At 38.5% G+C, this 27,914-nt stretch overlaps 2 protein-coding genes across 7 annotated transcripts in view; one reads left to right on the forward strand and one right to left on the reverse strand.

Moving 5' to 3' along the window:
- The window catches only part of LOC103043892 (DNA (cytosine-5)-methyltransferase 3A), a 116,796-nt gene extending 109,654 nt beyond the window's left edge, over positions 1 to 7,142 (forward strand). For all 6 annotated transcript variants that reach the window (XM_049466970.1, XM_049466968.1, XM_049466983.1 and 3 more), the window contains one exon: positions 1 to 7,142. In XM_049466970.1, coding sequence (XP_049322927.1) covers positions 1 to 142 — 142 coding nt within the window. In that variant the 3' untranslated portion in view covers positions 143 to 7,142.
- Positions 7,138 to 27,914, reverse strand: part of gnpat2 (glyceronephosphate O-acyltransferase 2) — a 21,656-nt gene continuing 879 nt past the window's right edge. Inside the window, exons 2-16 of the mRNA XM_007260450.4 lie at positions 25,731 to 25,922; positions 23,823 to 23,999; positions 20,892 to 21,021; positions 20,164 to 20,291; positions 19,392 to 19,467; positions 18,142 to 18,293; positions 17,783 to 17,913; positions 16,561 to 16,784; positions 14,641 to 14,889; positions 14,333 to 14,412; positions 13,460 to 13,600; positions 13,220 to 13,319; positions 11,986 to 12,079; positions 11,101 to 11,162; positions 7,138 to 9,968 (exon numbers count right to left, since the gene is read on the reverse strand). Of these exons, the coding sequence (XP_007260512.3) occupies positions 9,925 to 9,968; positions 11,101 to 11,162; positions 11,986 to 12,079; positions 13,220 to 13,319; positions 13,460 to 13,600; positions 14,333 to 14,412; positions 14,641 to 14,889; positions 16,561 to 16,784; positions 17,783 to 17,913; positions 18,142 to 18,293; positions 19,392 to 19,467; positions 20,164 to 20,291; positions 20,892 to 21,021; positions 23,823 to 23,999; positions 25,731 to 25,922 (1,980 nt within the window). The 3' untranslated portion in view covers positions 7,138 to 9,924. The remainder of the gene's footprint in view (positions 9,969 to 11,100; positions 11,163 to 11,985; positions 12,080 to 13,219; positions 13,320 to 13,459; positions 13,601 to 14,332; positions 14,413 to 14,640; positions 14,890 to 16,560; positions 16,785 to 17,782; positions 17,914 to 18,141; positions 18,294 to 19,391; positions 19,468 to 20,163; positions 20,292 to 20,891; positions 21,022 to 23,822; positions 24,000 to 25,730; positions 25,923 to 27,914) is intronic.

Consider the following 27,914-nt stretch of genomic DNA (forward strand, 5'->3'; position numbering starts at 1 on the left):
GGTGTTTGGTTTTCCTGTCCATTACACAGATGTGTCAAACATGAGTCGTCTGGCCAGGCAAAGGCTGCTGGGAAGGTCGTGGAGTGTCCCCGTCATCCGGCACCTTTTTGCTCCGCTGAAGGAGTACTTTGCCTGTCTTTAACCTCTGCCGACACATGACCACATCACGATGGCTCTCTCCACTCCCTGATCTGCATACCGACCAGCTCCACCCCTTTTTTTTTTTTTTCGGTAGTTTCCTGACGACCTACTGGTGCTATTCATTGGGGAAAGATATGAAGTTTCATCCAACTACAATGTTTCACATTTACATGTCAGCTATTTATTGAAATATAACAAGACATACAGTGCTGTGCCGAAGTCTTAGGCTACCTGAGAGATGTTTAAATCTGTTTATCTGGGCAGTGGGCATTTAATTGTGGAGAAAAATTCTGAACATTACCAACAAAAAGTGACATTAAGTACTTTTAGTCTTTGTACCAGTAACCTTTTTTAAGATTAAGAACTTCTTGTTACTTTTTACCATCAACCAAAATTGATAAACCACATTGATAAACAGATTTAATCTATTTTCTGTCTGGCCAAAGTTTTCCACAGTAATGTAAATATTTATGGGTTTGTGTTTCTGGTTTTACTGCCATATAATCTGTTATTAGGGGTCCAAGCACCTAAAGCACTTTTTGGGCTCTATAACCTGCAAGTAGCTGTTTCTCAGCTACTGCCTGTATTAATAATCTAAACTTTTACATATTGCAATTTTTTACCCACCTTGTAATCAACATAATAAGCATGATTAATGATTAAGTGATTGGGAAAATATGGCCTCCATCAGACACTCGACATGATTTCATCAGATGTTTAAAAGGCTTAGTTAGCTCTGACCAGTCAGTTCAGATGCACAGTGAGACAGTCTACTATCATCAGACATTTGCATTCTGCATTATTGACGTAGGCTGTAAGTGAGCTTCTAATGTTGGCTCATTAGCAAGTATAAATACCACTGCTCTCAGCCAATCCGATTTTCAGACGGATTTACTATGCACTATGCATGTTTAATTTGTTTCTGTACCTGTTTTAAATACTCTTTTTTAAAGTTTGCAAGAATGCCCTTTTCAGATTAGACCTTTGAGTTTTTTTTATGAGATAATCTCAAATTTTATATTGTGGTTAAAATAAGTTAATTTAATAAGTATATTTAATACAATATATACTACTACATTTGTATACAATTATGAAACGCATGAATCAACAAATTGATGTGGACTGGGTTATTATCTTGACTTAATGAGAGGTCAAAGCTGGTCATTTTTATTATTATCATATTATTAAACGCACTATAAAGCGCACCTGATTATAAGGTGCATTTCAAGAGACACTATAAGGTGAGGGTGGGGGGGGGATTAGCTAACTAAGTTAAGTAAAACTAAGCTAAGTAAACAAAACTGTAATTAAAAAAGACTTTCTTATAAAGTCACACAAGTGCTGGATGTTAATCTACACAGATTTCTCTCCTCAAAACTGTTTATTTGGGTGAGTAAAACGCTTTTGTTTATTTACAGTAAGCTTAGATTCCCAAATTTCTCCAGCACAAAGGATGGAGCGTTAGCGGCTAACCGCTCCAGCAGCGCTAGCCGTGATTAGCAGCAGGCTACAGGCCAATAATACTTCCCTCTAAATGGGGAAATAACGAGTGCGTTTAGCGGCTAATGCTAATGCTACTCCAGCCCCGGTGCTGGAGAACTAAACTCAAACTCCTAAATAAAACTGCAAATTGTTGGAGTGGCTTTACTGCTTCTAATAAACTGACTGGTAAAATTCATACATAAGCAACCTGGATCAAAAGGCGCACTGATGATTTTTGGCTAAATTAAAGGTTTGTAAGTGCGCCTTATAGTGCGAAAAATATGGTAAGCGAATAAGACAGCTCGAGAAAGCATGATAAGTTTGGTTTGGCATCAAGATTCAAATTCAAATTTCCAATCTCAAACTGCACAGATCATTAAGACTGTGATTTATGTGAACTTGTTGCTGAAATGGTGCTTGGGCCCCAGTGGTTGCCAGTTATGGCTTTGTAATAGGTTCTGTATTTTTTAGAACTTACTATTCGGTCGGAACAATCCGCACATTTAGTCTGTGACAGCAAGGCTTCTCTCGTACAGAGAGACCGCTGCTTGAGTGTGTGTGTGTGTGTACATGTTTGTGTGAAAATGGACAGTAGTCTCTTTGAGCACAAAGCAGCAGGAAGGTCATGGCGTTTTTAGACACCCCTTGTGCACTGCACCCTTTCCCCCCTATTGTCAAGATGTGCAACAATAGAATACTACACACAAACACACACACACAAACATATACACACATGCAAATACGCAAATTGAGCTGTGAGAGGAGAGGGAAGTCTTCTTTTTCTTGAACACACACACAAATCCACTGATAGACTGTTTACAGTTTGAACTGCTCAACTGCGGTACTTACTATACTACTCTGCTATACAACACACCTGCTGTTTAACTGATCATACACAAATACGGTGCTCTCTCTCTCTCTCTTCTTCCTCTTTCTATCTTCATCTTCCTCTCTGTTTATCTCTTTTCTATATATATATCAATATCTCCTCTCCCTCTCAGCAATACCAACGTACAGCCACACTTAAGAGGCCTTACTGCTGGGAATTTATGGGGGCACTCAACACAGAGAGTGATAACACACACTAGTGTACGCAGTGTGATACACACTGCCTGTTAAAAGTTTGGGGACACTTTGTTTTCTCAGCTTTGCGTCTTCACACTGAACCTGCCTTGGTATGAGGAGAAGTTTAATTAGAAGTTCTTTAATTTGCATTGTAAGCTATTCTTCGAACCAAAAAATTAGTTTAGACACTTTGTTGTCCCAAAAAAGGAAGATTAAATGTCTAGTTTTGGCCTTATTTTAAAGCTAGCATTGTTCTTATCAATTACATTCACTTGTTATGTTTTGCTGTGTATTGTGGCTAAGTTTATTCAGTTATTTAAAAATATATATATTTAAAGAACAGAAACTCAGCTAAGCACAGGAAAGGAAAAAGCACCAAAAATGGAAAAAGCTAATCAGCTGATGCTAACTGATATGACATTAAACACCAGCACTGGGGAACGCCACTTTGTGTCGAGCATTGTTTAACAAGTGTTCTATCTGGAGTTGATTTGAAAAGTGAGGTGTGTTCACTTAATGTTTCTGGCGTATTGATATCTTGGCAATGGAAAACACAGTTGTGCCACTGACTGATTTAAACCCTAACAACAGTCAACCGTCAGGCATCCATTCCTACCTTATCTACGCAGGTGTGCTGCACGCACTCAATGCATGTACACCGCCACTCGTCACACACAAGGACATGCAGCTGTGCACATACCCAAATTTTACATTAAGAATAAATAGAATACAATATAAATTAACATTGCTGTTCCCTTAAATAACCTGCTCACACACCTTAGTTTGCTGAGAAGCGCAGAAGAGAAGAGAAATCAGAGTGCACCCAGCTCTTGAAGGAAATGACAAGTGACACACTGATTGGTTTATTTCATGTTACGCCTCCAAAACACAACCATGATAATTAAAAGAATTAGTACATGTGTTTTTGAGCCACACAAGCTGTATTTTTTGCATCCTTTACAATAATAAACATACACTGACACCCTAAATCAAACTGCACAGTGTGCGGTTTGTGGCTCGCCTATAGATTGCTTTAATAGGGCCCAAAATGGTGTTCCCCAGTGGATGACATGCCAGTGTTAACTAATGAAATTAATATATTTTTATTGGTTCTGGACATAACAAATATTAGATAAACTTTTTAACCCAATTAGCAAAAAAGGCAACAACACAACAACACTTCCTTATCACTCACATCAAGACGCCAGTGTTTCAAAATAGCTAAATTGAATGTTCTTACAAGCAAATCTCACATTTTACTGTTGTATATCAACATAAAGTGGCTGGATTGTTAGTCTGTATATTTTTCCTGTCTTCCAATGATGGAGCGATGGAAATGAACAGTGATTCCAGTGTGTAGACTGTAAGATTGTTTCCTGCTAAACGGACATGATATGTCTTTGATAACTGATAAAGAAACCAGGCTCATTTGTATTAAAAGCACCCAAACCTTTTAACAGGCAGTAGTACATCACGAAAGAGAGCGATGTAACACTCAAACAAGGAATTTTAAAAAGAGAAAGCTGTATGACATACTTGCACGACAGCTGTGGGTAAAACACAAACACACGAACACAAACGTACACTTCTCTGGCACAAGGAAAACTGGAACAGTAATCAAGCTCTAAAGAGACGAAACGCTTAGAAAGACTCTTTCTCTCCACTTTGGGGATTTCTATGTTACAGGCTGTGATGCAATACTGCTAAAAGTGTAAGAGCTTCTTCTGAGAGTGAATCAGAGACAGCACTCTGTTTTCCAAACTCAAACTCAGAGCAATTTGCTGCAGATCCCGTTCACACCTGAAGGGGGAAGCAGCGAACAACATCCTAAAATCCTTCCACAAATCACTGTGGTGATATTAGCAACCACCAGCTGAATTCCTTTCTACTGTAAAGTGTGAAACTACAAGGTTCTGTCAGAACACCACCATTTATACTGTACTGAAGTACTGAAGTGATTGTGTGAGTGTGAGTGTGTGTGTGTGTGTGTGTGTGTGTGTGTGAGCGGAGAATCGTTCTCCAGACCTGCTATGTTTTGCTTTTCTCATAGGGAAAAGAAAAGAAAAGAAATTTCTCTCCATGGTGCTTTTCTTCCCCTCGTTTTGTATTATTTTCTGTTTCTTACTTTTTCTCTACTCTTTACTGATTTTCTCTTTACTGCGCTTTACATAGTTTTTCTTCAGACTGTGAGTGAGGACCAGGCTTGCGTTAGCCTGTATGCTAACCCACAGGCACAACCCAGTGTGCTTTATGGATATTGTTTGGTTTATATATCGATCTTCAGTTCTGGTTGTGCTAATCCAGCTCTTGGTCCTTGTTTGGAAAAGAGTTCTGACGTGTGCTCCAGGGGATTCTGGGATAGTGACCTCTCTGTGTGATGTCATATAAACCGGTCACTTGGTGCTCCCAGAATTCCTTCAACTCTGGCCTTGGCCACACATGGTGTGTAAGGTGCTGATACAGTGTGCACACACCTTCCAGACCACAATCTAGAAACTAGAAAGTCTGGATTACTGTATTTTCTCCGTGCTGTAATACTCTTCCTCTTCCAGATCAGAGGAGAACAGGACATTCTGGTGCTTACAAACGCGTTCTTAAAAACTAAACTTTTTAAGAAAGTTTTTTTTTGTTTTCTTTCCAAAGGCAGGTTTTGGAAAAGCATCATTGTTGTTCGAGTTGTCAAATCCCACAACTAACAGGCTAACTTGGTTAGGCTAGTATCCAGAAACTAGTCTCGGGTCAGACTATGAAGCATGCGTGTCCTGTACTATTTTCCAGACACAGATAATGCCCTCGACTGACTGTACTCTGTTGTGAGTGGTTTAAGGTCCACGACTGACGGTTTTTGTTAGTTTATGTCCGGAAATGCGTCACACTGCGGTGAATTAACTAGCATTTAGACTGTTTCAGGAGTCCAAAAGCTAAGCTAAGCTAAGCTAAGCTTTAAGAAGATGTGCCTAGGATGTGGATATAGCCGCGTTAGCCGCTGCGTCGAGTCTTCACGTGCCCTGGACGTCTGCGCAAGCTCAACTAGTCTCAGCCCCACACGCTAGTTTCAGCCTTTAGATATCAGTGCGGCCAAAACTGCGCAAGTCCCACAACACCAGTCCGCTGGGGACTCCCGTCAGCGCGAATTCAACTGTACATAAATATGTTTTTTTTAGCATTGGATCATGTTTTGTGCGGCAGTTTTGTGTTTTTTAAATTGATTTAGGTTAATTCCGTGTGATCATAGGCTGATGTATGATAATGTTAGCATAGCTTGTTTTGAATAGGAGAGACTGGGGAAGGGTGGAGCTTAATTGTAATAAGCTGTAATGAGGTTATGTTAATGAGGGAGACGCCGGCAATACACAATGCCGCTCCCACAGAGTTTTTTTCTCATTTCTTTACGTATTTATGAATTTGTCTCAAACGAGTGGGTGATTGAAAGGTGATGATTAGAGAGCCAACCAATAACCATTCGACAGCTTTAAAGGAGGAGGTCCTTTATACGGTTATTTTAGAAATCAAATCTTTAAGAAGAGTGTGAGTGAAGGCGTTTCAAAAAGGTGCTATACAATTTATTCTTAAATGAGAAGAAAAAAAAAAAAGAATTACGTGAAATATATTGTTGGAAAATAAGAATCGACCGGTCTTGACAATGACTGTCTTTATGTTGTCGTAGTAATGAAAAGAAGCACTATTATTTTACTCTTTTATGAATATATTAACAAATGCATTTTAACTTTGTACTTGATGAAGATGTAAAAGTAGAAAAAAAAATAAAGTGAAGAAATTCATGTGTTTTAGCCTAGACATTACTGTAGTATGAGCGTCTCGAGAAGAAAGTCATTCTGTTATACTGGACACACGCGTTCATTCTAAAGGTTCTGTGCACTGATGCGTAACTCGCTTTATCTTTGGCAGCAAAAACTACATTACCCAACATTCCTCGCTTTCCAAATCCTTCCATGTACTCTGGCTTATTCTGTTTGATCCGAGTGTAATGTTATGGGTATATATATATATATATATATATATATATATATATATATATATATATATATATATTATACACCTATATGAGATTGTTGTTGCCTCAATATCAATATTTATTGACTGCAGCCATGTCCTACCTTCTGTCATTCATTTGGTCGAAGCAGTCCTCTCTCTTTCTCCTTTTCGTCTCTATCTTGTTTGTTTTCTCTCCTTCACAACACCTTTTACTCGTTCTCCTCCTCTGTGGCTGTACTTCTGCTGTGTTATTAAGTGATGATGTTCTCGTCCCTTATTAACGCTCTGAACACATGCATACATAGGTGCGTAAGGAAGGAGCGTGAGAAAAAGAGAAAGAGAGGAATGAAAGGGGGAAACAGAGGGGAACAGAATGACTCGTATCTTATGTATTTGTGCTGGGGAACACTTGAATTAAATGTACTGTTTTTGTGCAAAAAAGCAACACAAAAAAACAACTTGTTTTGGCTTTTATTTCAAATGATCTATAAACTATTTGTTCGACAGTTATCAACCAATGTTAAGCAGTAGTAGTATGGTATAAAAAGAGTTGATATCCCAAGTGTTGATCACACACCATACCATATATTTTGTGCTAAAGCTGAGAGGCTAACATGTCTCTTAAAATACACACTGGATAGCTAAAACAGTGATAGTACACATAATCATGTGCAAAACTAAAGAAGTTCACATTTTGTCTGGCCAAGTATATCTGGAATAACAGGGAAAGGTTTGTTTCCTTAGTTTTATACATGAGCTACAAAGCTAATGTAGCTAACAGGTGCTGGAGGACTGTGAATATAGTGCTAACTGCATGGCTAAATCATTAAACACTTCAAATTGTGTTAAGGGTGTTTAGTAAACTCAGACTTTCTAATGTTAATTCTGACACTTTATGGTACCCTGTTATTTAACAACATGTAAAATTACAGACAAAATATATGTTACGACATATACATATACAGTGATCATTTTAGCTTAGTGGTTTACTTTTCCCAATTCAAACTATATGACCTAGAGTTTATTACCAGTAAACGCAAGATATGGGGTTATTGTGCACTCTCTGAATTATACACTTTATAGTGGACAATTAGAATTTGAGCAGCATTAGAATGTATCTATATATACTAAATATTACATATGTAAATTAGTAAAATGAACATTGTTTTTTTTATTCTATAAACTACAGACAACATTTCTCCTGAACTCCAAATGAAAATATTGTCATTTAGAGCATTTATTTGCAGAAAATGAGAAATGGTCAAAAGAATAAAAAAAAGATGCAGAGCTTTCAGACCTCAAATAATGCAAAGAAAACAAATTAATATTCATACCATTAATACTTGGTGGAATAACCCGGTTTTTAATCACAGTTTTCATGCATCTTGGCATGTTCTCCTCCACCAGTCTTACACACTGCTTTTGTATAACTTTATGCCTTTACTCCTGGTGCAAAAATTCAAGCAGTTCAGCTTGGTTTGATGACTTGTGATCATCCATCTTCATCTTGATTATATTCCAGAGGTTTATAATTTGGTGAAAATCAAAGAAATATATGATATGCATTTGCCTTCACCTGTAAAGTTACCATATTAGAAAGGTGTGTAAAAGGGTTTTTACTGTGCTTTTTTTTGGAGAGCGTCAATATAAAAATACCCCTAATTAGAAAAGTAAAATGTCTGAATTCACAATGGTAAAAATTAAGCAACAAAAGCCACATATCTCTCTCACAAAATCAAAGAATTATCTTAACTACAGTAAGGTGCTACAGTGTATACAGGCTCCAAATACTATTGTTACTATATGTACACTATGGGTTCTATGGGAGATATATGTCCAAAAATATACAGACAGCATTTCTAATTAGTAAATTTAGTTGGTTACAGAAAAGCACTGACCAACAGAGCTGAGCGCCCCAGAGCCACACATGAACATAAAGCTGAGGCAATAGACAGGTTATGCCATCTAAAACTCCTGGCCATGATGTGTTTTATTTGAGAGCTGAGATTTCAAATTTCTAATCTGTCAGAAATCACCTTATCAAGCCAAGCATTTCCTAAACACCTGTATCTGTACAGGAATAGCATGGGACTGTACTTCCTTTTCAAAACCGGCTCTAAAATACTGAATATTTACAAAAGAACAGATCTTGACAGTCTAAAGTTCACGCTGCAGAGCTCTGTCTGCTAAATCCAGCAACAGACAAGACCATCCAGTTCCACTGGGGGCTTTTACAGACCCTGGACTCTTTTACAGTGAATAAATTATAAATGAATTAACTAACTGACCATATTTAAAATGCTCTTTACAGACCACTTTTTGCTTGTTGAGTGTCTTTTTATTTTCCAAAATATTATTTATTTCTTTAGTTAATACGTGAATTAAAGTGCAGCTGTGTCAAATAACACTTTTTCTGCAGTCAGAAGCAAGTGTAAAGTTTGTTTATACACATGCAGGAATTGTAAATAAGAAAAAAAGTTTGCGAATTAATTATGTGCAAAACTGTTCTGCTCATGTTTCATTAATGAGTCATAAATCATATTATTTCACAGTTTGACCGCAGTGGCCTAATGCCTGCTCCATTAAATTACTATCTATAAATTTCTATCTACAATCAACATATTTACACCTGAGAATCAGAATACAGCAGTATGAATTGTACCTATACTTAATGTAACACTATGAATTTGTTCTACGCTTGCAGCAAATTATTAATTACATAACTAACTTTTGTAGCATGTTTATATTCATCATGGTACTTTGCTAGCATGGTAAAACTGTAGTACAATAGTAAAGAAATAATAAAAACTGCTTCTATTTGGCAGGACGACGCATTCTTCCTGTTTTGTAAATGGCAGTTTCTGAGATGAGGACGGTTAAACTGATTTTCCTGCTCTAAAGCACCTGATTCTAGTTAGTTTAAGGTTAATTGTACTTGTTGGTAGTTCCATACAGTCTATCAACAAATGCTCAAACTGTTAAACTATCAGCTAAAATTGCTAATTAACCACAGTTTTAGGTTTATGTTGATGATCAAAATTAGGTTTAGGCAAATATTTAGTAGAAAATTAACATTTAGATTTCCCTAAAAGTAAGTAAAACAAAAATAGTGTCACCATAAAGTAAAACCAAGTACTCATAAAAAATGGAGTCCACTGGACCGGGTTACTGGAAACGCGAGGCTACAGCTGGATCTCTCCCTCCATACAGCAGCTCTCTACTCCAGCTCCTCCGACTGGATCACAGCCTGGAGTACGACATCATCTGAGGAGTCTCTCCACCACCTGTAGCAAGAAGAAAGGAGGTATTATTGTAGCCAAGTGACCTAAAAAACATTTCAGTTAGGATTTTTTGTTTGGATAATACTATATATTGCACCATATATATTGAGTCATTTTATGTATTGATATATTAATAATATAGCAGCATAATAATAACACAATTACTAGAGCAATTACCTTTTGGTAATTAATATTTTTCAGGCATTGGAATTTTTGAAATATTTTTTTATATCCTAAATAAATAAAATAAAGCCACTGTTATTAAACTAGACTGCTGTGCTGGCTTGTTCACATTAATGAGCTATTCTCAGTAAGAAAAACATACCGGTAATTGACAACATTAAGGTTAACAACATGTACTGAGTTAATCTCCATACATTGTATAAGCTGATAATTTATCATGATAATAGCACTTAACATTACTGATACACTGTTACAGCTAGTTTTAAATACACAATGCCCAGTATATGTTTCCAAGTGTTGGAATTCAGATCCAAATCAGCCTAAACATGCTGTGATCAAGTCACGTCAACAGTAGCAGTGTCAACTGATAAAAATAAATATATCAGATTAATCACAACAATATTCTGTGGTGAATAACAATTAATCACACATGTTCTTCTTCTTAATATTTTAGCTTTTAATAATAGTTATCTACAAGTAAATAAAAAAGAATGAATGTAAAATTTACAAAATGGAATATTTACATTAGTGGTGTCGATCACTTAAATGAATTATTTTATTGATCACAGCAATATTCTGTTTTTTAATTATGATTTTTTTTTTTTAGTATAATATGCCTGGACTATATTATAATATATCTATATTTGATGTTTTTTTTTTAATTAGAATGTAGAGCCTCAGAAGAAGAGTAGCTTAGTGTGTATTACTGACTGTCTATGTGCACAGAGAGGGTGGTAAATATATTTAGTTATTTAATCTATTTTTTAGCATAATAAATTTCACTAATTTAGCATAATTAATTTCAGCATTGCTCGGCAAGAGCAATACTGCGTTATATTGATAAAAAATAAAACTGCTAATGATTAGTGCTTTTAAAAAATGTAAATATAAAGTTCCCAGTGTTTTTTATTTAAAGCACTGCAGCAGATCTGTGTTGGGCAGAAGTTCTTACCTAGTGTTTTCCATATTCTCCTCACTGCAGCTCGGTTCACCCTGTACTCGTTCTGCTCCGCTCTGAGAAACAGAAAGAGGGTTTAAATTACAAACAGGTACCATAGTACACCATCTCACCTGACACGAAATTCATTTAAATTCAATTCAGTTTTCCACCAAAACTCTGCAGCTTCTTTTTAAAACTCTTTAAACTGAGAATAGGCATTTTTAAACACATTAAAAAAATAAAACATAGAAAAATAAATGTAAAAGATGTGTAAATATCGGTTATGCAGCCAGAATATGAAGGGATGTTTGGTAGATTATGTGATTTATATGTCATTTAACACACTACTAGTCAGTCTACTGAATAATGATTACTTTTATTTTATGAAAATCGGATGATTCACATTTTTTTATAGTGACTTTTGTTTAAATGACACAGTGCAACACAGGCAGGTGAATGTAGTGTTAGGAGTCTTGCTCAGGGACTACCACTGGTAAAGAGTGCAGGGCTTACCCCAGCCCCAGGAACTGAACCCTGTTCTGCAATGGTGAAAATGATGTGACAATCCCATTCTTTAACAGTATAAGTAAGTAGAATTGGGAATAAAACTACGGTAGGTTTTAATTTGTGTTAATTACCTCTGATTGTATAGTTGTTATTTGTACCCCAATTGTGTTTTTATATATATACTAGATAAAAACTCTAACTTTTGATGGAAGTCAATGTAAAAAGATTTCTTCATCATCTTGAAGTTCTGTTGATTCATTCACCATAAAATTCTGATAGTTTAAAGAACAACTGTGAAAGTGTGAAATATGTGACAAATAGAGATACAAGGTTTGTAATGTAAATATTAAACATATTATCATCAGTATTTTCACTGATACGAATACTTACACTCTTGATTTAGCTGCAGCCCCCATCCTGAGCAGAGCTGACAGCACGTTCTTCTGTGTGTCTGAGGACAAACACTCACACGACCGAACCTCACCTGCAGAGGGAGACAGAGACCACAAGCCATGAACATACATGAGAACTAATACAACACAGGCACAAGGTTAAATAAACAGTGTTAATACATGAGAAACCACAATATCACAACATGCCATCCCTGTTCAGTCTCCCGTTTTGGCCGGAAACTACCGTATTTTACCCCTCTTTCCCGCCGTCCTCCCGTATTAGTATTTTCCCGTAAATTTCCCGTATTATAAAAAAATAAATAAAAAAACGTATTAATGAGAGGTTATTAAATCTCTTAACGCCAATCATGGTGCCAGTTGAAGGAGAAAGTCCCGCCTTTCAGGAGAATCAGCTTGCTGGTTTTGCGGAGCGCAGAGGGAGATCAGTGTGGGGAAGCCCCGCCCCCCCTCCTCGCTGTGAGTTCAGGCAGCTAGTCTGAGCAGCTGATATACAGATCTGGATATACAACGTTTTTTCTAAAAGAAAAGGTAACAAAGCTACCCATGTAAACTGTGATTACACTGTTTCTGGAGCTGTTTCTGCAGGTTAAAAAGACTCGTCTCCCAATCAAAACAGACAGATCAATCCCATATATATAATGTTTAAACTGCCCTGATCAGTCAGTAACCAATGATTTGTTTTTACTTGTATTTACTAATTTAGGTTTGCAGGACTTACTGTAAGGTATAATAAACGAAAATTCATTTATCTAACTAGTTTGCTAGAAGCTGGATGTAGAGGATGGTGGTTCTCAGGTGGTTATTTTAGATTTCTTGTAAACCTGTCTTAAAATGTAAGGGATGCTGAACCTCGGCGGGTGGGACGGCTCAAAGCGGGCGGCAGAAAATTTCCCTTATTTTTAAATTCAAAACTTGACAGGTATGCAACATGCATGAAATTGCTATTATTTTATGATAAATCTTTGCCATGTGAGGAAAAACATGAGTTTTGTTCCATTTTTTTCAGTAATGGAAATTAGTACAACAAACACATTATTTTAACTGTAAACATAATGTAAATATACTTCATTACCTTACTGTGTAACTACATAACAATTTAAACTCACCAATATTTACAACTTATTTAAGACAAAAAAATTAATTAACTGGATGCACATCTGCTACATGTTCATCTGGAGCTGAGGGCAGAGTGCTCTGTAACTCCTGCTCACCTGAGATCAGGAGTTTGAGGAGGACGTCACGAACTGCAGATATGAAGCTCTTCTCTGTAAAAGTCTCAAATTTCTCTTCACACAGAATTCTGCACACCACCTAATAATACATGATCCAACAACTTTAGTAATATGATGAGATTCAAAAATACGGAACTGATTTGGATGTGATAATTTAACAGTATTGGCTGTTAATTGTTGAGAATCAATTATAATCTATTATAAACACTATTTGATCACCTCATATGTTTCCAGAAAAGGGTGTAGAATGGCAGTGAGGAAGACGATGGTTTCGTGCTCTTCCTCAGTCACACTCAGACCTTGGTCTGTGATGGTTATCACCCCACACTGCTGCAGACCAACACAGCCCTCCTCAAAGTCCTGAGAGAGAGAGAGAGAGAGAGAGAGAGAGAGAGAGAGAAATGTAGGAATGGAGAGAAAAAAAGATAAGTGGTGGAGTGAGCAAGTAAAGAAACACATTAGCTGGCAGAATACTTTCTAGGGGTGTAAGAAAATATTGATATTGTATTGTATTGCAATATTTTGTGCACTGTATTGATTTTTTTAAATACAGTATTGATTTTTAATTATTAGTTTACACATAAATACTGATGGAAGACAGGGGTTTACCTAATTTTTGTGCCAGTGCACCTAAGAAAAAGGTTAAAAGTTAGTCTAAAGCCCTGTTACATTATTGCAATATATTGCAATGTAACCCCTACAAAACAAAGCCCTGAGCTCTATGTTTATTCTGGTATGTATATTATGCAGAAGCTGGAGTTTGTGGTGCAGTGCACACCCTGCTGATCAGAACTCCTCGTCTGATGCCCTCGTCTGGTTTCAGGACCTCCTCCTGACTTTAATTGGTCCATATAGACTTTAATATGAATGTTGTCAATATATTTTATGTCATATGCAAGAACACCAGCTTTCTAAGCAGTTTTGCACCACAAATGAATGGGATTTTTAAAATTCACTGCAAAGTGATGAATAGAAATGTTTCAATCTGAAGGGTTTGGCTTGTGTTAAATAAATTGATTTATACCGAAAAAAAATTAGTCATTTTTGAAAAAACTGACTTCTTTCTATACAACACTGTGTGGTCAGTCTCACCTCTACTGCTTGGCCGGGCATGAAGATAAACTCGTTAGCAAAGAGCTCTTGCAGGAAGCAGAAGCGGCTGAAGATGTCTTCTGCACAAAGAACAACACGTGTTAGCAAACCTTTACTTCTAAAAGCTTGTCCCCATTAAACTGACTAATTATATAGGGCTTTAAAAATGCTCTACATAATTAGACTGCTGCTGCGCTAATTCTGCTTCATTAATGATCATCTTCATCTTCAGCAGACAGAGGAAAGAAAAGCTCAGAAGCTTGAATTCAATCTAGATTTGCTACAACACTTTTGACTCATACACACACCTTTCCTGTGACTAACTGCTGTCGTCATTGCGAGAGCCACTAACGCAGTCCTTGAGAAAACGTGCAGAGCTTGGTTCCTGTAGGAGGCGCACATGAGCACTGGAGCTGCTCGCTTGAACACTGCCTCCTCTTGTGTCACAGGCCCTGGCCCCGCCTCTTCAACCATCTGGACACGCCCCTTTTCAATCCGCACAATAGAGTGATGAAGAGCCACATTTTCAGACATTACCTCTGAATTGCTTCTCTGAGCTGAAAAGAAAAGAAAATCTATCAGCTTGCCAAAAACAGCACTAGCAGTTAGCATTCATTTTTGTTAAAGTGTCTAGGGGTGTAAATGACAGGACATCTCAAGATACTATATTATCACAATACGATGCACACAATAATGATGATATTACGATACTGTGATTCTGCAATACTCAAAATATTGCAAAACAATTCTCTATGATACTTCACTGCATCTGTGTTACTGAAAAATACTGATAAAATACTCCTAAACAAGCAAACGCCAGAAATTATGAATTTATTTGTTAGTTTTACTGACAATATTACAACCATTGTTTTTCATCACAGGTTTACCCTATTCATTTGATTAGAGCTGCCACGTTTAGTAACGAAGCCGTAACTTTAGTAAGTCAAACTGGGGGGCGAGATAAATAAAAAAATATTGATATTTGACATCATGGGCTCTATCTTACACTCTATCTTACTCGGCAACACGTCGGCGGAGCGATACAGGTTTAGTGTGAGAAGGCCATGATGTTATCACGAATATCATCACGGCTAGATTACTTCTCAACCAATCAGATTGTGAGGTTGGAACTAACTGTTGTATAAATAACAAATAACAAATAAGACACTATAGTGACGAGCGCGATAGTCTGGAAGTGAGGTGTGTCCAGGTAAATTTCTGGTATAATGCTATCTTGGCAACAGAAAGCACAGGTGCACCTCTGACTGATTTAAACCCTGACAACAGTCAACAGGCAGACGTTTTTTGCTATACACATAGCAATGCAAAAATTCAACTTTTCATAAAAAATAAACAGAATGCAGAATAAAATAACATTGCTGTTCCCGTAAATGACCTGCTCACGCACCTTCATAACGTGAATGTTCAGGTCTGTTTCTTCTGCTGAGAACTTAGAAGTGTTCCACCTTTTAAATTTAAATTCTCTAATGTCAGAGTGCAAAGAGAATGGCAAGTGACGCGCTGAATGGTTTATTTATCATTACGCTCAAAATGCACCCATGATTATTTAAGAAAATTAGTACATGAATGGCACTTTGTTGGAGTTCACATTTCAGCTCTGCATTAATCCTTATCACATGCTAGTGCAGGCCTGAGTTTATAATCCTGGGGAGGGAATTGTGGAACTTTAGCTCCAACAGTAAAGTAAAAACAACACTGCAATGCTCAATGTAGCACAACTTATACAGAACTGAGGCTGATGGATAGATCACTAACATGTAGTACTGCTATAGCGCAACTCAATGTTGCTGGACAAAAGTAGTAAAATGCTATAAAAACAGGCACTATAAAAATTTAAGACAAAACTAGCAAAACTAGCGTTACTTGAAACTTTTAACTAGTTCTGCAAACTTGAACATATTTTAGTTCTGTATTCCAATTTGTATAAAATACATATAGCAATAATACAGCTCAAAATTAATAAAATATACTGATATATATATAGGTTTTTTTGGTGCTTTTTTGGCAATGGCTTGACCAGACCCTTTTACAGCTGTAGAGATGAATATAATATATGTTTTTTATAAGTTATTAAATATATTTACACCGTTGTTATGTTCTTGTCAAAGTAATATCTTATTTAAAGATAATAATCCTAAATATCTTGCTGGTCTTTTCGTGCAGTTAATGCCATGTGTAGACAGGCTTATTCAGGATATTTATTTTACCAGACCAGTTGAGGTGGGCTCCGAAATGCAAGGCAAGGGTCTTCAGCCAGAGGGTTTTATGAGTAAGCTGGTCCCAGTCCATGCCCTCAGGGTTCTGGAGAAGAATGAAAGTCATGAGGCTCCAGGGGCTGAGGACCATACTCTTCTCCTGCAGCCGCACCAACAGGTGGGCCACACCGTTCACAAACTGCTGCAGCTCTGCACTTAGATTCAGTGGCAAGTCTCTGAAACACACACACACACACACACACGCAAAGTGAGAAATACAGAAATACAGTGCAATTCTAGATGATGCTAAATGATGAACAATAAGCATGCTGACCTTGTGTGTGACTGCTCCAAAAAAACACTGTTTTATTGTTCAGTACTTTCGATTACCAACATTTTAACTCAAATCATTTTTAACAATATTTTATGCAATTATTACCTTTTACACACTGTTAACAGTAGCCATAACATGATTCTATTTTAATTTAATTGACATTTTTCTCATTCACATGTGGGGCTCATATGCAGAACATGGACTGGGTGTGTTCCCAGAGGACATGGACTTTACATGAGTTTGTCTGTATCAAGGCTGTTATCGTTAACAAAAACAAACAAAATAACAAAAACTGAAAGTGAAAAAACATTTTCATTAACTAAAACTAATAGAAAAGACAAAAATGGTAAATAACTGAAACTGAATTGAGAGTTTATAAAAATAACTAAATTGAATGTATGGTAATTCATTTATAAGCGCCGTTTCCACTCGAGCAGTTTTACAGTGGCACCTCAAGCTCTGTGACAATATTTCTGTTTACAGACGCCAGCTAACCAATAAAAACTAAAAACTAAAACTAAGCAATAATAAAAAATATATATAAACTAATAAAAACTAGCAAACTCACTCTAAAAACTACTTAAAACTATCTGAATTGGAGGAGAAAATGAAATAAACAAAACAAAATTAGAAAATTCAATTAAAAAAATTCTAAACTATTGTAACCTTGGTCTGTATATATGTTGTTACATGGACCCAACTGGGATTCCCAAACGGGCCTCATCATTACAGTCCAACTCAACACCACATAGGTCCAACCTAAGCCCAATATGCAGCGTACAACACAGATGGGACCCATGTTCAACCCGTTCCGATCCCAGTCCTGACATCCATATGTGGAGCCGTATAATATGGAACCCGAGAACAAAACTTTCTCCCACCCAGGCACTGGGATTTTACCTGGGCACCAGGTTGAACTGTCCACGGTTGACCCTTCCCTGGGCCAGCGCTCTCACAGACACAGGCTTTCCAAAACACACATGCATGCAACCATAGTCTTCCTCCAGAACCCGCCGAGCCTTCAGCAAACCCTGCACATAAATTAATACAGCAGCCACTGTTGATCAGTCTGATTTTGACTAAGCAATTCATTCAAAATTAAAAGCAAACTTTTTTTTAGAAAAACTTCCATCCTGGCCTGTTCATGCTATTTATGGTTATGTAGTTGCTACCTAATAACAATTTAAGCATTTATTAAAGCTGTAGTGAAACTGCTCTTATTATTAATAGCATCAGTAGAGGATTGAGAAAAGTGAAACCGTTGTAGATTCTTTGGGTTTAGGGATGCCCAGCAGCTCGTGTGCAAGCAGTGTTTCTTCCAGAACACGATCATAACTGATGCTGACTGGAACCAGACTGACGTCGTACACCTCTCCTGTAAAGAATGGCTCCAAAACCATCTGCATCATACCTACACAAACAGAAAAGCAGCAGCATGTCAATTCACACAACACTGATTTGTTAAAAAAAATTGGGAACTAAACTGGTTCCCAAAGTCATTAACTGTAAACTTTATTGCACTATAGTTGAGTTTGACAGTGGCGATTTTTCTTATTAACACACCATGTAGGAAGCAGACTGGTACTAAATAAGATGCCAGGTGCTGTCAGTGGGGTGCATGGTGTGGGACAGGTTCTCCAAAATGTTTTTTAATTTAGTCCGCACTCTCCAGTCTCCCAAAACCTCTTAATCTTTCAGATTAAGATTGAGGTGAGTTGTGTTCATGTAAATTTCTGGTGTATTGCTATCTTGGCAGCGGAAAACACAGGTGCACCACTGACTGAATACAACCCTGACAACAGTCAACAGTCAGACGTTCATTGCTCGCACACCTTTACAGTTTAAAGGCACAGATCAGTTAAAATTTGCTTCACATTAACTTCACATTAAGCCCAAAACACATCCATGATTACTTAAGAGAATTACTACATGCTTTTTGCACGTTTTAAGTATTTTTCTGCATCCTCATGATACCAAAGACCCACTGACCTGCCCTAAATCAAGCTGCAGGGTTGATGGCTGACTTATAGATCGTAAAATATGGTCTTCAATCTCAGTCTCTCTTTTAACGCAATTAAATAAACCTTAATTCAATGTGTTTTTAGTATCATTGTTTATTTGGAGTTTAATCGGTATTACTTTATTCTGTGGCCTGATCTATTTTACTATGTTTGGAACTAAACTAAACTAAAAGTCTTTCCTGAAGACCCTGTGCTCCTCAAATGTTTGTGAATTTCCTACTTAACAAACCTTGCTTACAGTCCCTGAAAACGTTTCATTTAAATTAAAAGAAGCAGTATTCCTGAGCTGGGATGGATAAAATGTTCTAATTAATAGTATCAGTGCCTTGGCATTCATTTTATTCATTCTTAAAACAGAGTGGCCTGCTAAGATTGTTGGATGTAATTGCTCTTTACATTTTGACTGTATTTCATAAATGGAGAAAATTAATAAAACAGCAATTTTTTACACAGTTTATTAAGATTTAGCATAAGTAAAGTTAGTTTACCAAGCTTTGGTGTCAAAGACTTGAGGGTCCTGCTGCGCAGTCCTTCCACATAGAACTCCACAGGAGCATAACCTGTCTAAAAAACACCCACCATTTACTATAATTGCTTTCTCATCATGCTATCTGCAGTTCCTGAAGAGTTAAAGGAAACTTTGACCAATGTGTTCTAATGACAACTTCTACTTTCAACTTTCTCTTAGCATTGAGCTACACCGATCACCTGATCCATTTAATACTAATTTTGGTCACCTGTTCTCCTGCCAAAACAAATCTGGGGGTTCCTGAGTGGGGCAACTGTCTAGACGTTAGCTCTGTCATCAGGAAACTGCTTGTTTGATCCCTGGTAATACCTTAGCCATTCAAATATACAAACAGTATATAAAATAAATATCTATATACACAAAAATACACACAAAACATATGAATCTAAAAATCGAAGATTATAGAACACATGATTACCTAGTATGTATGTGTTTTGGTAAGCAGTGACTAGTGATATTGCACATAACTTAGCAGTAAATAATTAACAAATAAATAGAACAAAAGTGGGAGCAGTCTGGCTCTGAAGGAGATGCCAAGTGCTGTCAGTGAGACTGTCAGGTTTTGCCTACTGGATAAATCTGATCGGTCTTAAAGTCATTAATGACTCATTAATCAGCATTTGTATCCTGCCTTTTCTGACTCTTTTATGATTTTTTATTTATTTTAAGTTTTATCCAAAAGTAAATTAATCATTACATTTAAATGATTATTACTACTTTTACAAACTTACCCGCACTATGGTCCTGACATATTCTGAGAGAACCGCCCAGTAAAGCTTATCTGAGCCAATTGCACGTCGGATAAAAAACGCTCCAGACCGTCTTAAGATCTCACCAACAAGAGACATCCCCATCAAGGCTGGAGGAGAAAAGAGCCATCAGTGAAGCATGTCTCAAAACAGATACTGTGCAACTTACAATAAATACACAAATAAATAAATGAGTAAATACACACTTTTAAACACAGAATAAGAGCTACTGATGGTAAAGGACTGGTTATGTACTTATGTCAGCTACATAAATAAGGGCTAATTCACTTTCTGGGTAAAATATTAATCCAGCTACACCTGAATGATGCCAGTTACTGAGCTATTATGCACAGATCATTACAGAGAAAACACATCTGAAGAAGCAATTAAAAAGCCATCTAGTCCAGGCTCTAGACCAGTGCAAATATGATATAAAATAAGTATTCAATTAACCAAATTAAATTATAATTAACCAAGATAATCAATACACTGTGTGCACAATAAATCTTCTTCATTCAAAACTCTGGTTTCCCAGACACAAGTTCAACATCTTGATCTAGACTGCAAGGCATCCGGAAGAAAGATTGCTAGAGAACAGAGATTGGGAATAGAGAAAACATAATCTAGGACTTATTAATCCCCGTCACCCTGTGCAGGAAACCACCACTTAATGTCTTCATTTATTCATAATGTCTGTAATAGATACTTGCGAATTCCAGCAGCGATGACAGGAATGGAAAGGTCATAGGTAAACATGATGTAGGACAGAACCAAGAAATCGATGTAACTCCTGTGATTGGGCATCAGAATAACAGGATGCTCCTGAATGGCCTGCTGGAGCTGCAAAGTAGGAATTGTAATCAGGCATCATTTAAAACAACATGAAAATGCATTCAGTACATTTAAGATTGCAATTATCACAAAAGAAAAAAAAAACAAAAGTCAAGTCAAGTCAAGTCAAGTCAAAGTCAAAGTGGTTTTTATTGTCATTTCAGCTATATACAGAGTACACAGTGAAACGAAACAACGTTCCTCCAGGGACCATGGTGCACATAAACACAGTGTAGACAGAACAATAGTGCAACAGTACAAAAGTGCAGACAGACAATACAACACAATACAGACAAAGAATAATAAATAACAAGACAGTGTGCAAATTATGCAGTGTGCAAAAAGTGTGCAAAAAAGACCAGTGAGGTAGTAATTACCTCTATTACACAGTGTGCAATAGAGTCCAGTGAGGTAGTAGGGTTTTTAGTGCTTTCCATTTTCTGGGGTAAGTGGGGTAAGAGTGTGTGTGCATGTACAGAAAAAACATCAGTTCAGTCTCTGCAGTTGAGGAGTCTGATGGCTTGGGGGTAGAAGCTGTTGCAGAATCTGGTCGTGCTGGACCGGATGCTGCGGTACCTTCTTCCCGAAGGCAGGAGGGAGAACAGTCTGTGTGAAGGATGGGTGGGGTCATTCACAATGCTGGTTGCTTTGCGGATGCTGCGGGTGGTGTAAATGTCCGTGATGGAGGGGAGAGAGACGCCGATGATCCTCTCAGCTGTCCTCACAATACGCTGGAGGGTCTTGCGGTCAGAGACGGTGCAGGTCCCAAACCAGGCAGTGATGCAGCTGCTCAGGATGCTCTCAATGGTCCCTCTATAGAAGAGTGTGAGGATGGGTGGAGGGAGACGGGCCTTTCTCAGCTTCCGGAGGAAGTAGAGACGCTGCTGGGCTTTCTTGGCTGTAGAGCTGGTGTTCAGGGTCCAGGTGAGGTTATCTGCTAAGTGGACACCAAGGAACTTGGTGCTCTTAACAATCTCCACAGAGGACCCGTCGATGTTGAGTGGAGAGTAGGTGTGTTGTGCTCTCCTGAAGTCAACAACCATTTCCTTTGTCTTGTCCACATTCAGGTGAAGGTTGTTGACTGTACACCAGTCTGTCAGCCGCTGCACCTCCTCTCTGTATGCTGACTCGTCGCCTTTGGTGATGAGACCCAGCACGATTGTATCATCGGCGAACTTGATAAAGCTGTTAGAACTGTGTTTTGCAGCACAGTCATGAGTCAGCAGGGTGAACAGCAGAGGACTCAGGACACTGCCCTGGGGGGCCCCAGTGTTCAGTGTGATGGTGCTGGAGGTGCTGCCCCCGAACCGGACTGACTGGGGTCTCCCCGTCAGAAAGTCCAGGATCCAGTTGCAGAGGGGGGTGTTGAGGCCGAGCGAGCTTAGCTTCCTGATGAGGTTCTGTGGGATGATGGTGTTGAATGCTGAACTGAAGTCTATAAACAGCATTCTGACGTAAGTGTCCTTCTTCTCCAGGTGGGTGAGGGAGAGATGAAGGGTGGTGGTGATGGCATCGTCCGTGGAGCGATTGGGACGATACGCATTCTGCAGGGGGTCCAGTGAAGAGGGCAGTCGTGTCTTGATGTTCCTCATGACTAGCCTCTCGAAGCACTTCATGATGATGGGTGTAAGTGCAACGGGACGGTAGTCATTGAGGCAGGACACTGTGGACTTCTTCGGCACGGGAACGATGGTGGTGGACTTGAGGCACGTTGGGACAGTGGCGCTGCACAGGGAGATGTTGAAGATGTCCGTGAGAACATCTGTCAGCTGGTCTGCGCACTCTCTGAGCACTCTGCCGGGGATGTTGTCTGGTCCTGCAGCTTTTTGTGGGTTGACTCTGCGCAGAGTGTTCCTCACATCCACTGCAGTCAGGCACAACACCTGCTCGTCCGGCTTGGGCATGGTCTTTCTCACCATCGTGTTGTTTTGTGCCTCAAACCGTGCATAAAAGTTGTTCAGGGCATCAGGGAGGGAGGCATCACGTTCACAGGATGGTGGCATTGTCCTGTAGTTGGTGATTGCCTGGATGCCCCGCCACATGCGCCGCGCGTCCTTGAAGTGGCTGTGGATTCTCTGGGCGTGTGCGCGCTTTGCCTCTCTGATGGCTCTTGACAGGTCGGCTCTCGCTTTCCTCAGGGCCACCTTGTCACCCACTCTGAAGGCGGAGTCGCGGGTCCTCAGCAGCGCGCGTACCTCAGCAGTCATCCAAGGCTTCTGGTTTGGGCGTGTGGTGATGGTCTTGGAGACAGTGACATCATCAATACACTTGCTGATGTAGCCAGTGACTGATGCTGCATACTCCTCCAAATCAACAGAATCGCCTTCAGTAGCAGCCTCCCTAAACATGTCCCATGCAGTGCACTCAAAACAGTCCTGAAGGGCAGAGATGGAGCCTGCCGGCCAGGTTTTCACCTGCTTCTGAACTGGTCTGGAGCGTCTGATGAGTGGTGTGTATGTTATGTTATTTATGGCACAACAATTATTATCTATAAAGCCTCATATTGCAAAAGCTAGTACAGCAAGGTGTTTAGAGCTGCGTTTGAAGCAGGATTTCTCAGTTAGACAGGCAATTCACAGTAGACACTGAATTATTTAAACAACTGAATTGATTTGATTCACATGTGTACATTATGCACACATCTGAAATCAGTAAATTCACTGCAGAACTTATTTCAGAATATGTTAGCAATCTTCTAATTGCTCTTATGTTATCCAGCTGTTCTGAGAAATCCTGCTTGTGAAATAACTGCTAGATAAGCAGGGGCAGATCCAGATAAGAAACAGGGTCACAGTGATTATTGCTCTGACCCGCAACAGTCCGTCCTCATTGACATGGATGGAGCTGAACACTCTTTTAAAGATTTTACTGAGTGCGAAGCCCAGCAGACGAATGAAGCCCAGCTGCAGGTTCTGACCCATCTCCTCCAGAAGCCCCATCGCCTCTTCCTTCACACCCTCACAGGGCTCGCCAGACTCCACAGCAATCTGCACATAATTCATTAAGAACATAAAAAACATTTCTTGGCAGATTGAGTACATTTAGGTGTAAAATATGTAAATGATCTTTGTTGCAAAACTGATGTTAGATCTAATGTGTGCTAGTTGTGCCGTTGTTTAGAACTGAAGATCTTAAGCTAACAGTGCAAACAAACAAACTTACGCCCAAATTCGTCTTTCAACTTGTCTCTGTTTGACTAACAGTAAAAAACGTAACAAAAAAAATTCTTAGCAGAGCTGAATGGTGAAGAAGCAAATTTGAATTACTTAAATTTCAACTTAAACGTGTTAATCTGTAATAAGTAATACGTTTTACTATTTTTTTAAACTTGTATACATATCTCTTAGGAGCGTATTTGAGAAGATTAAATTGTTCACAATCTAATCTAGAGTCTGTTAGCAACAGCAGTCTTGCATCTGCTGTTGTAACCTAAAGATTCACAGGTCACTTATCAAACACGTCTTGGTTAATCAACTGCATCAGTGTTTATCTGATTTTCCAAATGAGTGAATGACTGACTTACCTGCCAGGTCCATAAAGGGCATGGCATTTAAAAACACAGCAACCTAAGTGACTCGCTATTGTATATGAGCTGATGTCCAAAATATACACACACCATATGATGAGATGATTTGACTGGTTTTGTACGTTGTATCCAGAAACTACTCACCTGAAACAAACAGGTGGTTTCCCAAAATAGTATTACCAGAAAGTCCTCAGAGTTTGCAAAAACCCATTCTTGACTCAACATGTGTTGCACATTAAGTACCAATCCCCAGTCTCCCTTATTACTAATCAGGATGTAGTTCCCTCTCATATCTCTACGGTGGCCGAGAAAGCCCAGCGCAGTGCAAATTGAAAAGCGCTGCAAAAGCACAAAACACATCCATCAAAATTACAACACAGGCGCAGCAAATAGAAAAACGCGCTGCAAAAAGAAAAACGCGCTGCAAATAGAAAAACGCGCTGCAAATAGAACCACAACACAACGGATGTGAGTCACAACACAACGGAATTTTCCCGGGGGACCTTAAAAGATGCTGTACCAGCTGTATACAAAGGACAATAAGTGGCAAACAAGCTTCTGAAAAGTAAGTTATGTTTATTACCTGTGATTACCACGGTTGTGTGCATATTATTAAAAGTTCTGCTTCACAAAACGCCTTGTTTGCCACTTATTGTCTTTTGTACACATAGTGAAGTCCGAGACGTACAGTATCTTTTAAGGTCCCCCGGGAAAATTCCGTTGTGTTGTGACTCACTTCCGTTGTGTTGTGGTTGTATTTGCAGCGCGTTTTTCTAGTTGCAGCGCGTTTTTCTATTTGCTGCGCCTGTGTTGTAATTTTGATGGATGTGTTTTGTGCTTTTGCAGCGCTTTTCAATTTGCACTGCGTTGGGCTTTCTCGGCCACCGTACATATCTCTTCTATTGGCATTTCAGGATAAGTCTAAAATTGGTTTTATGCCAACCTCAGTAACAGAGAGCAATGTTGGCAACTCTGATCATTCAGAGAATCTTTTATTCAAGGGGTCCCTCACGGAACCTTTCTTGGTTCACTCATTTTCCCACAGCCTTATAGACATTTCATTTTAGACCTCAGTCCTCAGCACTGTAATGAGCACTGAGGATGCTCTTTACAGTGAGCATTAAAGAGATTGTATTTGTAAAATAAATCACATGATATTGACTGATCATCTGAGAACTTACACCCAACTCACCTCTGAGATAATGTAGCGCAGGTACTGCGATTCCATCACCATGCTATTGAGGACTTTAGCGGAGGGGGGAGTGACCCCGTAATACGGCTGAGGGCTAAACGTCCTGAAGGCGAAACTTAAGTCACTGCCTCGCCTTCTCTCCTCCAGAATGTCGATGAAGTTTTCAGGCTCCACCCTCAGCATGTTTTTGCCCTAAAACAGAGAAAAATTAAAATGTAATGAAAATGCAGCAGAGGTAGCTTGTATTCTGTTGAGTGTCAACAGTATAAAGTTTATAATGCTTAGACACAACCCTCATACTAATGTACACAAACTGCTTTTGAGTAAACATCTACAGATGTGTTTTTCATCACCTAATGTTTTATAGAATTTCAGTATGAAGCATATTGGGCTACTTTTATACGTAATAAACATGTATAAATAAAGCCAAAAATTGTGATTAAATGTGATTACTCATGTGCAAAAGCGTGAGTGGCTTTAGTTACATTACCAAGTAATATAATTTAACATAATACTACAGCTAGATAAATACAACAATATTGCTGTTTCATATGTAGACGCAGTGTAATTACACATATACTGAACTTAATACAAAAGTAATGACTTACAAAACTAATATTCACTTGTATCGGATACAGTGATGCTTTGACATGATATACTTTTAATTTTGCAGTAATATGGAGAAGCTTTCTCACTTTATTAGAGAAGTTGTTGTCAATCTGTGAGCCCAGCCCAGCCTCTCAGGTGGGCTGGTGATGGTAGCAGTGCTAGGGGTCTTTATTTATTCCTGTTATACATTGTGAGAATCTACAGATATTCAACCAAACCAAACAGTAAGCTAGTCAAAATATTGCTGCAATTATGCTATTAAAAATACATGTCACTGAATGATGGGAAGGGGGAAGTCAGGCATCCAGAGAGAGTGAGATAATGATGCTCTCTGGGACTTATGGCCAGGGCTTTTATACTGTACTTTATTTTTACCTGTTCTACTGTGCCTGTACACAACCCTAATAACACTGGGGTCTTTTCACCTAAAATGAGCTGATAAGCAAGAGTCTTGTTATGAAAATGAAAATATGATAACGAATAAAAGCTTGTGTTGAATACAGTGCTTTTGCCAATATTCCCTACAGGCTTACAATGTTAGAGATAGGGGCATAGTGTTTCCCATGGAAAGAAATCTCTATTTTTATACCATTAACAAGCTCAAAGTAGCTCCACATTTCATTGATAGAATTTCAAGAGACCTGACATTTTAAATCAAGGTATTGAAAACTTTAAAAGTGCACAGATTTTTTATTAAAAACACTGTTTACACACACAATATTTCTAGATTTATGAGATTTATTTTCAGCAACAGCTGTAATTCGTGCATTTCCATGGAATTTATTTTGTATGTTCCCCTATCCTACCTATTCATTCGTGTTTGTCAGTCTAATTATTGTGATCTAATTTTAAGATGCAGGGGAAGTCCAGCAGTCTAAAGTATTGACACTATGATCAGGAGATATCTGGTTCAATTCCCAGTAATGCAGCTTGCCATCAGCTGCCGGAGCGCTGAGAGAGCACAATTGGCCTTGCTCTCTCTGGATGGGTAGATGGTGCTCTTTCCTTTCATCACTCCAAAGGGTGATATTGATCAGCATGTGGTATCTGTGAGCTGAAGTATCCGGCCGAGTGGCAATGACTGGCAATGACGGTGGCTGACTTCACGTGTATCGGAGGAGGCATGTGCTAGTCTTCACCCTCCTTGTGTTGTGGCATCACTAGTGATGGGGGATACACAGCTGAGTAGCAGCCTAGCTAAAATTGTGAGAAAATGTTAAAAGAAAAATAAAAAATTATTAAAAAAAAGAAACAAAAGCAAAAATTAAGATGGAGGTGCTGGGAGAACTACCTCCAGGTAGCTTTAAGTTCCAGGTCTCTCTGAATTCTAGCAATAAAGTGTGGAGCTACTTTGAGTTTGTTAATGGTGTAAAAAAGTGATTTCTTTGCATGTTTAATTCTATGCCCCTATCTCTAGCATTGTTAGACTGTTGGGAGCATCGTCTAAAAGCACTTTATTTCAGAATGCTTCATGTTTCACTACACCCCAAGTCTATTTCACACCGAAGTTCCCCTTTAAATGCATTTGATGGCAAACACTTTATGTGAAGAGGAAGGACTTTTCCTTTTTTAACT

This window comes from Astyanax mexicanus, chromosome 1, assembly GCF_023375975.1.
Source record: "Astyanax mexicanus isolate ESR-SI-001 chromosome 1, AstMex3_surface, whole genome shotgun sequence".
Lineage (NCBI taxonomy): Eukaryota > Metazoa > Chordata > Actinopteri > Characiformes > Acestrorhamphidae > Astyanax > Astyanax mexicanus.